This window comes from Pelobates fuscus, chromosome 6 (genome assembly GCF_036172605.1).
Source record: "Pelobates fuscus isolate aPelFus1 chromosome 6, aPelFus1.pri, whole genome shotgun sequence".
Taxonomy (NCBI): Eukaryota; Metazoa; Chordata; class Amphibia; order Anura; family Pelobatidae; genus Pelobates; species Pelobates fuscus.
The window spans coordinates 73,183,720-73,198,266 of record NC_086322.1 but is presented as its reverse complement, the minus strand read 5'-3'; the positions used below and the strand labels follow the sequence as shown (position 1 = coordinate 73,198,266).

At 38.7% G+C, this 14,547-nt stretch overlaps 1 protein-coding gene across 2 annotated transcripts in view; it reads right to left on the bottom strand.

Annotated features, from left to right (window-relative positions):
* STIM2 (stromal interaction molecule 2) overlaps positions 1-14,547 on the bottom strand; it is a 101,127-nt gene that overhangs the window by 60,647 nt on the left and 25,933 nt on the right. For both annotated transcript variants that reach the window (XM_063457854.1, XM_063457853.1), the window contains exon 2: positions 11,021-11,151. In XM_063457854.1, coding sequence (XP_063313924.1) covers positions 11,021-11,151 — 131 coding nt within the window. The remainder of the gene's footprint in view (positions 1-11,020; positions 11,152-14,547) is intronic.

Here is a 14,547-nt window from a genome sequence, read left to right as displayed (position 1 = left end):
ACTTGTAATTGAATGTCTTGAATGATTACTCTTTGTTAATCCCAAACTTGTCAATAAAAATATATTGAATTAAAAAAAAGGACCACCATAGGCACCCAGACCACTTCAGCTTAATCAAGTGGTCTGGGTGACAGGTCCATCTAGGATTAACCCTTTCTGCTGTAAACATAGCAGTTTCAGAGAAACTGCTATGTTTACAAATGGGTTAATCCAGCCTCTAGTGGCTCTCTCATTGACAGCCGCTAGAGGCACTTCCGCGCTTCTCACTGTGATTTTAACAGTGAGAAGACGCCAGCATCCATAGGAAAGCTTTCCTATGGACTGGCTGAATGCGCGCGCGGCTCTTGCCGCGCATGCGCATTCAGCCGTTGATGGCGAACAGGAGGAGAAGAGTTCCCCGCGCCGAGGGAGCCTGGCGGGGGAAAACAGGTAAGATTTAACCCCTTCCATCCCCTAGAGCAGGGGTTCTCAACCCAGTCCTCAAGGACCCCCTACCAGTCCAGGATTTAGAGATTACCTGGGTGTGTCTAAGGTGTTTAGAAAAAGAAAAAGAAAAACACCTTAGAGTCTACCCAGGTAATCCCTAAATCCTGGACTGGTAGGGGGTCTTTGAGGACTGGGTTAAGAACCCCTGCCCTAGAGCCTGGCAGGAGGATGGCCCTGAGGGTGGGGGGGACCTAGAGACCCTACAGTGCCAGAAAAAAATGTATGTTTTCCTGGCACAATAGTGGTCCTTTAACCTCTGCTAGATAGAGGTTTTTGAAAGGAGACAGTGAGAAGGCATGTGAAATAAGGATTGGAAGGTAGAAGAGAAAGAAAGGATTTAATAGAGAATGTAATAAGGGATGTGGAAGGATGTAGGTGCTGCATAGATAATTGTTTGCAAAGCATCCGTCTAAAGTGGGTGTTTGATTATAAGAACGCCTGTCTGTAAATGGAGAGAGATACTGACATTTGCATGGATAGTAAAATTGATGTCTGAGTGAAACTGTTGCACTTGCCAAATAACTTCACCTGTACTATCTGTGAGTGAATGTGTAAGTAATGTAATGTCTGGCGTGGTAGGCTACCAGCTGGTCCTTTCTTTTATTGTTAAGCATCCAACTTGAATCAGATAGCAAAGCATTCAGTTCTCAAAATTTTCAAAAATGTATGTAATCACCTGCATCCACAAAAGGCAAATCCGCATTTACTACACCAAGGCATTCCATTAATGGTAAACATATATCGGAGATAAAATAAGATATATATTTTTTTCTTTAAATATTTTCGTGCCCATCTGAATGCTTTTTACTCGTTGTTCCATTGTTTAACCTTCTAAATTGTATCTGAGCTTGAGGCACATTTATTGAAAAAATTTATGAGAGTACAGAATACCTCAGCACAAAATTACGAGAACTAGATGCAGGAATGGTGCTTTAATCACACACAAAAAAAAACCTACCTCCAGCAAAACTGGATTCAGATTACCGAAACGGTTGATGAATCATGCATAGTTTATTTGATGAACTTAAGTATATTTTATGTTACACATTGCCAATAACCCAAAACAGGTGTCCGTCCCACAGACCACTAAATGTGTGGCCTGCCCTGGATTCCTTAACCATTCGTGTGCTGGATTTTCACTAACCTTGCCATGACAATTTATATATGAGCAGTATATCAGATAATGCTGTATACCCAAGTGTACATGGTAGCTGGTAGAGTGCCAGTTCTTTTAAGAATGCTAAACTTTGGCTCAATGGTACAGTGCTCCATTAAACAGGAATTATTTATTTTAAGAATTGTATTTCCTCAAAACTATCAAGTGATATTTTTCCAAAAGAACGAAAAAATTATCACAATAATCTATAACCAAATCCTGTCGTTTCCATCTCAAAAACATTGCACGCATCCGACCCTACTTGGCGCCAGATGCGACTAAGGTTCTGGTCCATTCCATTGTCCTTTCTCGCCTTGACTAGTGTAATCCGCTTCTCATTGGTCTTACATGCTCGCAACTTCCGCCATTACAGTCCATAATGAATGTGGCAGCGAGGCTCATCTTCCTGTCAGCCCGCACCTCCCACGTCTCACCCTTCTGTCCATCCCTACATTGGCTTCCTGTAAGATCTAGGGCTCAATTTAAAATTCTGGCTCTTGCTTTCAAATCACTACATAATGCTGGTCCCACCTATCTATCTTCCCTAATACACAAGTATGGCCCGTCTAGGCCCATACGCTCTGCTGATGACTTGCGTCTATCTCCTATCTGTACTCCTACCTCTGATGCTCGCCTTCAAGACTTCTCCAGAGCTGCACCTTTTCTGTGGAACTCACTTCCCTCCTCCATTAGATGCTCACCCAGTCTCCACTCCTTAAAAAGAAATCATTAAAAACCCACTTCTTCATAAAAGCGTATCAATTAAACTGTCAATAGCTCCCGACTGATTCCTCTCTTGCAACTGTCAGTCTAATACTATCCTTACCTTTAGTGTCACTTTACCCCACTCCCTCTAGCATGTAAGCTCATTGGGCAGGGCCCTCAACCCCTCTGTTCCTGTGTGCAACTTGTCTGGTTACAACTACATGTCTGTTCGTCCACCCATTGTAAAGAGCTGCGGGATTTGTTGGCACTATATAAATAATAACATAATAAGGATAATACTCAAATAAAGCCTAAAATTTATTATGGGGTTTTTTCCTCATCCAAGAATCCCACGATGTTGTGGTCAGATATGCATATAATTGCTTAGACACATGATTTCATATCCTCACTAAAATATTTTCGCTTTAATAAAAATCCTTGCAACAGTACAAGAATATGGTTTTAACTGGTAATCAAATAATACACACACACACAGATATACATGAAAGGCTTACATCACATGTAAGGAAGCCAAGCTATATAGTCATCCCAATATGCCATACATGTTGGCTAGTAAAGAAGGATTTGCTTTTGCAGTATGTAACAAAGATTTCTGAGCAAGTACGCAAGTGGTTTTATTTTAGGAAAATAGTGTCAATAACCGGCCATAATTTTGCACTGTATTCCTCACCCAATAAGCAATTCAATCATATTTATGGATGTGAGAGAATAGGAAAGAGCCACCAACTGAAAGGTGACAGTTGTCCACTGAAAAGTATTTCCAGATGTTCACTGTGTTTTCTGAATATCAACTGGATATTGTTCAGTGGTTTCTGTGCCTTTAAAGAGACTACAATCTTCAGTTGCTGACAAACGTTTGCATAACCTAGAGTTTATTTTAGCAAGAAAAAAAAAATGTTTGCATGTACACAAATATTTGAACAGGTGTATTTATACACTTTATTTGCGTAAGTGAAAGTATCGTCAGAGTTTCCTTATAGGCACAATCAATGAAGGTAATCAGACACAGTCTTACATACTCTATTTCATATAAAAAGTACAATGCACATAAATGTTATTCTGTACTTCCATCTTGAATAAGTCAGAGTGCCTTTTACTATATCCACTAGGTTAAACAGAAGTAAAGCAAGACGGCTTAAAGAGGAGTTAGAGAACCCTTATGATATCATACCACTCCTGGCATGTCATCTTGTATGAAAGAGTTAAAGGAACACTGTAGGGTCAGGAACACAAGCATGTATTCCTGAACCCTATAGTGTTAAAACCACCATTTAGGTGGCTTGCCCCTCCCCCAGCTAACTCCCTTAAAATATTTTGAAACTTACCTAATTTCCAGCGGTCTGCCTGCCTCCTTTCTGATATTATAATTTATGATTTTTAGCCAATCCAATGCTTTCCCGTAGGGATTGGCAGATATCGGGAAGTATTTGGGACGGGGCGGAGCCAAACACTAATCAATGCACCTCTATGAGGAAAATTTGGGGCCTCATTGCACAGCATGGAGACTCTGTGCAGCACTCCCCCAGTAAGCACCTCCAAAGGCCATCTGAGGAGTGGCCACTGAAGGTGTCCCTAGGGGGTAATGTAAACACTGCCTTTTCTCTTGACAAATCAGTTCCTGTGACATTACAGACACACAGCAAAGAGAGTCTGCTAATAACCACAGCTAAGAAACAGCAGATTCTAATAAATGTGACTGGCTCCCTGTGAGAGATATTGCACCTGTCTGGGAGCCGTGTCACATTGCTGTAGATCCCCGAACAAACTGCCTTTCTGAGCCAGAATGGGCAATGTAACATGCATTCACAGGACAAGTGTTCTAGATGTATAACTGAGAATAGGATGAAATGCACTCACAGTGTAGAATAAAATGGGAAAAGCAGCCTGCAAAATCATATGGGAACACATACTTATTTTAAGTGAACTGTAAATCTGACCCTTGATAGGATGGTCAACAAGAACTTCAGGTAATTGAGCACAACATGTGTATGCCATAGAGATAAATGAGGCAGATAAGTTTATGAAGAACTTGTTAACCTGAAAATATCTGTCCACATGATTATCTTGAAAAAAAACAATCATTTTCTTCAGATTAAAAACAAATTTAGATACATATACAGCTTTATATCTAAATGTATAAACAATTATTTTCAGCATAGTAGGGTTTCAGCAAAAACACATCCTCTGTTTTATGCTATATGGTACCCAAGATATCTGCTATAGATACTTTAACATACAGTGCAAGCACAGTGTAAATTCAGGCATTCGATGTTGGAAGGAACCTAGGCAAAGTGGCCAGTGTCTCATTTTCTAAACATGCCGTAAACTGGTTTAAAGAGTTTTGCTGGCAAGAATATTCCACTGAAAAATAAGATTTGGTGAGCCAAAACAAAAATCAGCAGAAAATTATTCTGCGATTCTCTGCACTTTTACCATATAGATCATTTTCAAAAAGTAAACCCAAAAAAATTATTATGACATGAACATTATTTGTTTTTGCACAAAATACAATTTCTTGACATTTTTGTTGCATTCATCTCACTCTTTGCCCAAGTCACATTAAGAAGTGCCATGACAAAAGTATAAAATAATGTTTCTATGTTAAAAAACAAACAAAAAGAAACTGCTTAACAAGTAAAACATAAATAGTAAACATGTATGTAGACACTCAAAATGAACACTTTGTAGCACTGATTGTAATACACCCAATATGACATATAGCTGCCAATGTTAGCACAGTTTTAAGAGTAAAACAGAAAACAAGTAACCTTTTCCAGGTACACCAGGCATCCCCATATGGATATCCTATCATTTATTTGAACAAAAAAAAGTTAAGTTATATGGTTTCCATTTTCACCTCACTCTCCTTGCACAACAAAATGGGTTTGGAGATACATAATTAGAAATGGTCAACAAAATCAAGCAGGGATATTCACTAAATTCCAAACTGTAATAAATTAAAGAAAACTCCAATTTGCAAAGCCAGGAGCACCCTGGCATTATTCCACAATAAGTATTCAAACCATACCAAACACTGCTCCCTCCCTCCCCCCCCCCACCCCCCACAGAAGCTCCTGCGACTCAGCTAAGCACCAACATGAAGCACTGAGGTCATTCAGCCAAAGAGCAGGCCTTGCGAGACAAGGTTTAGCTCAGAGTGGCTAATGCAAGCCCCTTATTGAAGTTAGTGGCAGCAGAGAAGAGAACAGGTAAGTTGGCACTATGTTTGACTACTTACTTAAGTTTCAAGATACTCTTAGAGCCACAAGTACTACAGTGTGCCATTGTAATTCGTGTTTGGAGTGTTTCTTTAAATACAGAGGCTGATCTTAATACTATTTACAAATAAAACTGGCATTTAGTTACTGGGCAGACAAAAGCAGATGGTTAAAACACAAGAATCTGTCTAAATATTTTCATAAATAAAACAAAGTGGCTAATGCAAGCCCCTTATTGAAGTTAGTGGCAGCAGAGAAGAGAACAGGTAAGTTGGGACTATGTTTGACTACTTACTTAAGTTTCAAGATACTCTTAGAGCCACAAGTACTACAGTGTGCCATTGTAATTCGTGTTTGGAGTGTTTCTTTAAATACAGAGGCTGATCTTAATACTATTTACAAATAAAACTGGCATTTAGTTACTGGGCAGACAAAAGCAGATGGTTAAAACACAAGAATCTGTCTAAATATTTTCATAAATAAAACAAAGGCAGCAGGTACCATTAATAAAAACTGCTAAACCCAAACCTTTAACACCATAAGCTCATTCTAAAAGCTTAGCAGAAAATGCATGGCAGGCTTGGTAAATAATCTGAAATGTATTTACAACATGTAGAGTTTTAATTCAGCCATTGTTTTCTGTGGAATTTTTCTACAGTACCAATGTATAAAATGTTGAGTATTTATTTCACAAACTGTTGCCTAAATACACGTTGAGGTTACTTGTACACCTTCTGACAGGTGCCAACCTCTTAATTCCCCTAAACTGGGAAAAATACACAGCGCCTGCGAATGGATCCTCAAAGTAGACTCCATCCAAGTCCATCTCCCATATTTACTCCATATACAAAAAGATTGTATGTACTGTTGTGTACCTCTCTGCAATGATCAATATTTGTAAGTATCTTTTCATAGCCTGTTAATTTTGTGTTGCAACCCAAGATGTATTCAGTGTGATGTATTTTCTCTCATGTATCTGCATTAATATACGTCAATAAAGTATTTAAAAAAAAAATAGTAAAGTTACATGGAAACACTATAATCACCAGAACAACTACAGCTTATGGATTTTTTGCTGTAAACACTGTCTTTACAGAGAAAATGCAGTGTTTACATTACAGCCTAGCCACTCCTCAGATGGCTGTTAGAGATCCTTCCTGGGTCATGGCTGCCTGAAATGCATCCAAACAGTCAGTGTCTCCTCCTTCTGCATGCAGACACTGAACTTTCCTCAATTAGATTAGTTGATTCAATTCATCTCTATGAGGAGATGCTGATTGGCCAGGGCTGTGTTTGAATCATGCTGGCTCTGCCTCCGATCTGCCTCCTTGTCAATCACAGTCAATGGAGAAGCACTGTGATTGGATCAGGCTACCACTTCTGATGATGTCAGCAGATAGCTTGTTTTTATGAGTCTAACAGCATGCAGAGTTACAGCTTCAGGCTTGAATACAGTAAGATTTTGCTATATTTATGGAGGCAGGGGGGCTAGATAGTGGTTTTAACACTAAAGGGTCAGGAATACATGTTTGTGTTCCTGACCCTATAGTGATCCTTTAAAATGTAATGCATTTGGTTTATAAAATTAGTTATTTTTTTCAACTTGCTCTCTCTGCAATTTGTATGAGAAAACTCTTTTCTTACATATCTCTATTTACCAACTGCTGGAGATGTTAGTGTTTGCGGAATACCAATTATATTAATAGATAATAATATAAAAATTACAAGAAAATGTTGAGTATTTTGTTATTATTATTATTCAAAATGTAATTAGATTACAAAGATTCAATGTTTATGACAAGTGCCCTCTTTCCAGTGCACAGTTTACTTTGGCCTAAGTGAATCTATAAAGAGTTGTGTGTGTGTATGTCTAAAGAAGGAAAAAATATCCAAGGGAGTGTTTTACAGAAGATTCCCATATATTGATAGCAGGCTAAAATGTAGTTGTTGTCATGCTATATGTATTTATAGAGATCACAATGGCAAGCTGTGCTCAGACGGAAATACTTTAGAGGTTAAGATATCACCAGTCTTCAGGTTTTCTGTCAAATCAAAGATATATATTCCTAACCCTAAAATAGAAGTCAAAATATATGTTCCAAAAAGGAACCGATATATTGAAGTAACACCTATAAGTAGAGTAATATAGAAGAAATAATAATGGATTAACCATAGAGTCCCAACATAAATAACCGTGCAAAAATTAGGGTGTATGTTATAAAACCTAAATAGTATTCAAAATAAGACAATACCAAGACAAAACCAATGCTTAATTTTGAGGAAAACCTTTATTATTTTTTATGGAAAAAAAGTTCAATTATTATAGAGTGAGCAGATAAAACATATTTGTTTTTGCTTTTTGTTGTTTTTTTTAAACAAACTGTTGTAAATACTCTTATTATGATTCCTCAAAAAAAAATTAAAAAAATTATAATAAAGAAACCCTCACATGTGACAGTTTCCATTTGTAAGTATATTTTAATCTGGTCAATGCCAGATACATTCTCAATAAGAAATGACTTTTTTACATTTTCAAGCAAACTATTTGGTTAAGACATGGGATTATATATAATGAAATAAAATATAGCTTCTACCCAAAAAAAAAAAAAAAAAACTTGAAGAAAAAAAACAAACGCTTTAACTTAGGTTAAGTGTAAAAACTCAGTTTTTTACATAAAGATTAAACCCCAAAAAGATGTTGAGACAAGCATTTGTTGCTATTCTATATATTGGCACTCTAATTTAACATGGTTTTGAATGGGATACATTGCCAAGGTACAAACTGTGGATGTATAACCCAGAAGAACACATTAGAAGCACTCACAGGTCTAGTCTGCATTAAAAAAAAGGGGGGGAAACTTGTTATTTAAGGTTTTCTTTCATTCCCAGGACCTTTGAGATTATGGAGGGAGGAGTATTTAATGAGCGGATTTAAAACCCATATTACCTTGTGAATAAAGGCGTGCCTATCAAAATGAGAAGCAGAACATGGGTTATAGACATGCATAGAGTTTGCTGTAGATAAATATAGTTTGAGACAGCCACAGAGGCTTGTTTTAGCTCAGGACCCATAAAATGCAAGGTGGTTTCTCAGAGCACTATTTTCTCAAACATATAGCTAAAAATAATGAATACAATTTCTTTATTTATCATTTCCAAGAATAAAGAGTAGGGGAAAATGACCATACACAACACATATCAGAAAATATACCACTAATGCAAGGCATTAGATACAGAAATCTACTTCCCATTTGGTGACAAATATACCCATGTGATAGCAAAAAATACTGCATTTCTAGTAAGAATTACACTATTAGAAACGTGTATCATACATAGGATTAATCCATAACCTCATATTGCTCATTTACAGGGCCAAAATCACCTCTATGAGTTCAAGGGAGTTTTAAATGCATAACATAGAAATGAATGCTGAATGTAATTACTACAGAATGTGGAATTCGAGGAACACTATAGTCAACCAGACCACTTCATCTCAATCAAGTTATCTGGGTGCAGCGGTCTTGTCATTTTAACCCTGTAATGTAAAACACTGCAGTTCATTTTAGAGACTGCAATGAAGGGTTAAATCCACCTCTTGTGACGGTCTTCTTTGCATATCCTCCAACAGACCAAGCAAAACTCGGTCTGGAAATTAAACGCTACTTATAGCAGCACTAAAATGTTGGACCGCTGCATTTTGCTGTACACAAGAATATCCAACCCATTGCATCAGAAGCATCATGGAGGTGATGTCAGCTTGGATGCTGTCCTCAACAGAGTCCAACTCCACAAAGGGTAAAATATGTTATATAAGTACAGTCTGTGAAATAAATTGTCCTCTATGACTCATAACCGTTTGCCTGTCTCAAACTATCAATACATTTCTTTGTAAATGTGAAAATATGGCTTTAAATTTTTCTGTTGGACACTTCCAAAGGAAATGAAGGAAGATAAAATTGTTCTGGCATATACCCATGTGTGTATGTACACTGCACAAATATTGACAAACATTTGTCTGACATCCTAACTTTATACGTATGTAGATACAATTTCCAATAAATGTAGATTCAATATTAAGGGAAACATGTTACATATACGCTAAACTTTAAAGTTTTATCTCCAACAGAAGATGATATTCAAGATGTCACAAAAAAAACCCCCAAAAAAACCTTTATCATTGCAGAGACATGCAGTTTTACACAGACTGCCATCTCACTAGACGTTAAAATAAATATTTACAAAACAAACAAGTGCATTATGCAGATAGATATTAAATGTGCATAGCAAATAAAATAGTTGTTTACCCTGCAACCAACTAGTAAAAATAAGCTTTGTATGCTAGCAAATATCAATTAAATTAACACTATATCAGTATAAACAAGCTATTTTAGAAATGGGTGAGAAAATGAAGACATTCGGCATATATAAAATTAACAAAAAAGGAACAAAATACACTATAGGAAATAACGTGAATATTTTCAGATTATTCTATATAGCCTAGATAATGAGTGTAGATATTTCACAATTTTATTCCTAATTGTAATATTAATTAATTTATATTAAAAATGTATTTAATCAATCAATAAGAAAATTCTGGAACAGTGTAGTGTTGAAAAACAATACCCCAAGCACCATAACTACTACTTCCAGCTGTAGTGATTATGGCGCAAGGAAGAACCGGTGCTGTCATCCCATGGTAAGTAGTCAAACCATTTTAATACACTTTGACACCTTACCTGGGTCCCGTCAGGCACCCGCTGCTAGCAGTCTTCTCCTTGAGTAAAATCTAGTTCGCTCTACAGAGCTAAGCAGGTCAATGCAAGAGCACACTCTATAGCTGAGAGCACCAGTTGAGCAAAAACAACCAATGAGGGCAGTCCTGCATCAGCCAGAATTTACTATGCAATGACCTGTTAAAACTGGCTTCTCTCTATTGCTCTTGGCAACTTAACCACTACAGCAGGCTATAGTGGTTATGATGATTGGAGTGTTTCTTTAAGAAAACAACTAAACATACAATTCACAAAGTAACATGGTATGTGAACAGAAAGAGCAGCACTAAGCCTACAACAGGGAGTTCCACAAATCAGCACAAAGCAACAGAGCTAAAATTATAAAAACAACATCTGATTCTTCAGTGATCTATAACTGTATGGACATGATTTACACTATCTTGTTTATTACATCACGATTAGTACCTGTATGTTTAAAGATAATTCATGTATTGTTAGAAATATTGAAAAAATGAATATCTGAAAAACATAACAATGGGTAGTACACATATATATATAATCATAATATCATAAAGCAACAAGATATCTCCATTATAAAGCATTTTTTCTTTATTTTTTTATCTGCATACTTTTGACAAAATAGCTTTTGTTTGAAGATGGAAAAACAACAAAATACACTCTGCACTTAGTTTACTTCTCACCTCTACACTTTCCTCCACTTCAATTCCCCCATCTTTATCATCGTCCATTTGTTTGTGTATTGTTCGTATAGCTTCCAGGCTGGATCGATCTTCTTCTGTAACACAAGGTGGATTCAAAGAAATTAAGGGATCTGTAAGAAATGAAAAAGAAAAAATACAAATGTTAAAAAAAAAAAAAGATAAAAAAAGATAAAATAAAGAGCATTGTATTTAAAATAAGTATATTGCAAAAGGCATCATCATCTCCCATTGCAAAAGTGGTCTACTGTACATAACAAAGGGCTTGACAAATTTGCTTGGAATGAAGGAGCCAGCTAAAAAAGGTTAGTCAGGTTTTTCAACGTCAAAAATACAATTCTTTAAGGGACACTATAGTCATCAAAACCACTACAGCTTAATGTAGTTGTTCTGAAGTCTATACCCTGTCCCTACACGCTCTTCAATGTAAACACTGTCTTTTCAGATTAAAAAACAAAAGTGTTTAGATTGTTGCCTAGCAACACTTCTAGTGACAGTCACTCAGACAGCCACTAAAGGCTCTTGCTGGGTCAGTGCTGCAGTGTGCAGCAATCTACGTTAAAGCTCCCCATAGGAATGCATTGATTCAATGACTATGAGGAGTAGTTGAGTAGCGCAGCATTTTTCGTGCATGCACAACAGTCTCCCAATGCTTTCCTATGGAGAAACACTGGATTGGCTGAGGTGGTCAAGATTGATGATTTCAGCCATGCAGGTGGGATCGGCCTTGATGTCATTAGCACAGCGTGGGGAAGAAAGGTCAGCAAAAACACCTTCCCCATGTGACTGGTGAAGGCATATCACCTAAGCATATAGACTCACTGACAGACACACACTGATTTGATAAACACACTCACTGACAGAGAGACACACCTATATACTGATACTGCAACACACACACAAACAAACTATTTGTTTGATTCTAATGTGTCCACCCAGCCACCTTTGGGAGAGTTGGAGTGATTGCTTTCTCTGATGTCCAGTGGGGCTTCTGTCATCTTCCTGCTCTGCTCCCTAGAGCGCTGTTTTAGTTATCCGTGAGCCAGAGTGAAGTCATACTCCAGCTCCTGGCATCACGGAAGGGCACACGAGGGAGCAAAATATTATAAATAAAATGTATAATGGTAGAGGGGCGTGTCCGAGCAGCGCATGTGAGCGGACGTGCGGGACGAGAGCTCTCCCGAACAGCGGCCTTCACAGCCTGATTTAGCCGATAACGCATCCTGAAAACGAGCCGACTATCGAGGGGACACACCACACACCAGCATGGCGTCGAGATCAGCAAAAAAATGTAAACAAAAGACGCTGAACTCGCACTTTGGAGTGCAACAAACGCTGGAACAAGGTGACCAAGATGGCGCCGACAGGCCTACCTCGCCGGCTCAAGACTCCGACATAGGGGAACATACAGCAGATCACGCTGAACTCTCCAACCCAGCAACGGACCTCTCGGTGAGGACAATAATGCAGGAGCTGAAAGCTTCATTTAAAGCAGACATCCAGCAAATGACTGCAGAAATAAAGGCTGACATAAACAACATTGGCGAAAGAACAGCAAAGCTTGAAGAACGCACTGATGAACTCATAGACGCCCACAACTCCATGGCTGAGGCCTACTCCTCGCTCAAAACAAAACTACAATCCCTGGAAGAGAGAGTGGCAGACCATGAAGATAGGAGCAGGAGGAATAATGTCCGCATTAGAGGTATCCCTGAATCAATCCAGACCTCTGATCTCCCTAGGTATGTACAGGACTTGTTTAAATCACTGATACCCTCTTTAAACAACCTAGACCTAATGCTGGATAGAACACACAGACTCCCTAAACCTAAACACCTGCCTCCAGATGCCACTAGAGACGTAATCACCAGAATCCACTTTTATACAGTGAAATATAGGATTATGCAAGCTTCCAGGAACCTGTCAAAATGGCCGGAATCCTACCAACACATCAAAATCTTTACAGACTTATCTTCCGCTACTATGCTTAAACGACGCACCTTCGCGCCCATAACCACAGCACTACGGAATGCTAACATCCCTTATAAGGGTGGGTTTCCCCACCAAATTACTAGTGAAGAGAAACGGAGTGGACAGAGCTATCACCGATCTAAAGGAAGGCAAGCGTCTCCTACAAGAATTGCAAGTACCGCTCCCCCCCACGGGTGCAGACCGTCCAACTGCCACTACCACCTCCACGCTGCAATCTTTGGCCAGGGAATGGTCACAGGCCCGCAAAACCCACGGACATTCCACGAACTCTGGTGCTCCGACTACCTGATCCTGTTTGTGGTCATGAAGACGAGATTTAATGGAGAAAGTCGTATCATCTTGACCTATAGTAATGTAACGTATAGTTCTATAGTGTACCAATACTTACGGATTAGATCGCTTTATGACTGTTTTATATGTACACCCCTTGCTCTTCCCCCCCTGGCTAATGGCTAATTCAATGTTTAATCTTTTAAGCTGTTACGGGCGAGATGTAACCCGCTCCTTGTTAACTATACTTAATTAACTGATTTGTTAGACTGTATAACTTTTATGCAAATGTCTAAAATGAATCACCCCCAAGGCCTACTAATGGCCATGTTTATCCGTTGCTTTGAGCAGCTGCATGTCACCTCCAGTGGCATACGGAATGTTGTAAATAGTTTTCCCCCAGTTTTCCCTACCCCCAGAACAAAGGGCACATTAAATGTGAACCATGGGTTATCCACGAATGATAGGACACAACTAGTGGGCATACACGAGTCCAGTAAAATATTATCCTGGTGGGAATCAAGAAAAGGGGGAAGGATGGGCAGAGAGCCTATACCCCCGCAGTAGCGCACTCTTTACCCGCCCTTATGTCGATTAAAATATTGTCTCTAAATACCAAGGGACTCAACTCTCCGAATAAAAGGAGACTAGCCTTAAATGAAGCCAAAAAGTGTAAAGCCCTCATAGCATACTACCAAGAAACGCACTTCACCTGGAAAGTCAGACCAAAATTTAACTCTAAAGACTACCCTCATGACTTCCACACTTGTTACAAAGCTAAGAAACGAGGTGTTTCGACACTGATCAGTAAAGATGCCGCATTCTCATTAATACGCAAGATCAGTGATAAAAAGGGCCGATACTTAATTCTTCAATGTCTCATCAGTAATAACCCCTATACCCCAATTAATGTGTATAGCCCTAATACTAATCAACATGACTTCCTGCTTATGATTTTAGCACTTGCAGATTTGTACAAATATGGGGAGATCATCCTAGGCGGTGACACTAATTTCCTGATTGACAGTAACATGGACTCCTCCTCCACAGCTGATATTTCAGCGACCTCTCTCACACAAAGAGCGGCACTAGCATCTAAGATATGTGACACCCTATCCTCTCACCAACTGGTTGATCCCTGGCGCATTCAGCACCCCGCAGAGGTCGATTTCACCTGCCACACTGCGGCACATAATAGCTATTCCCGAATTGATAGGTTTCTGGTCCCGGCCACTTACATGCCTAAC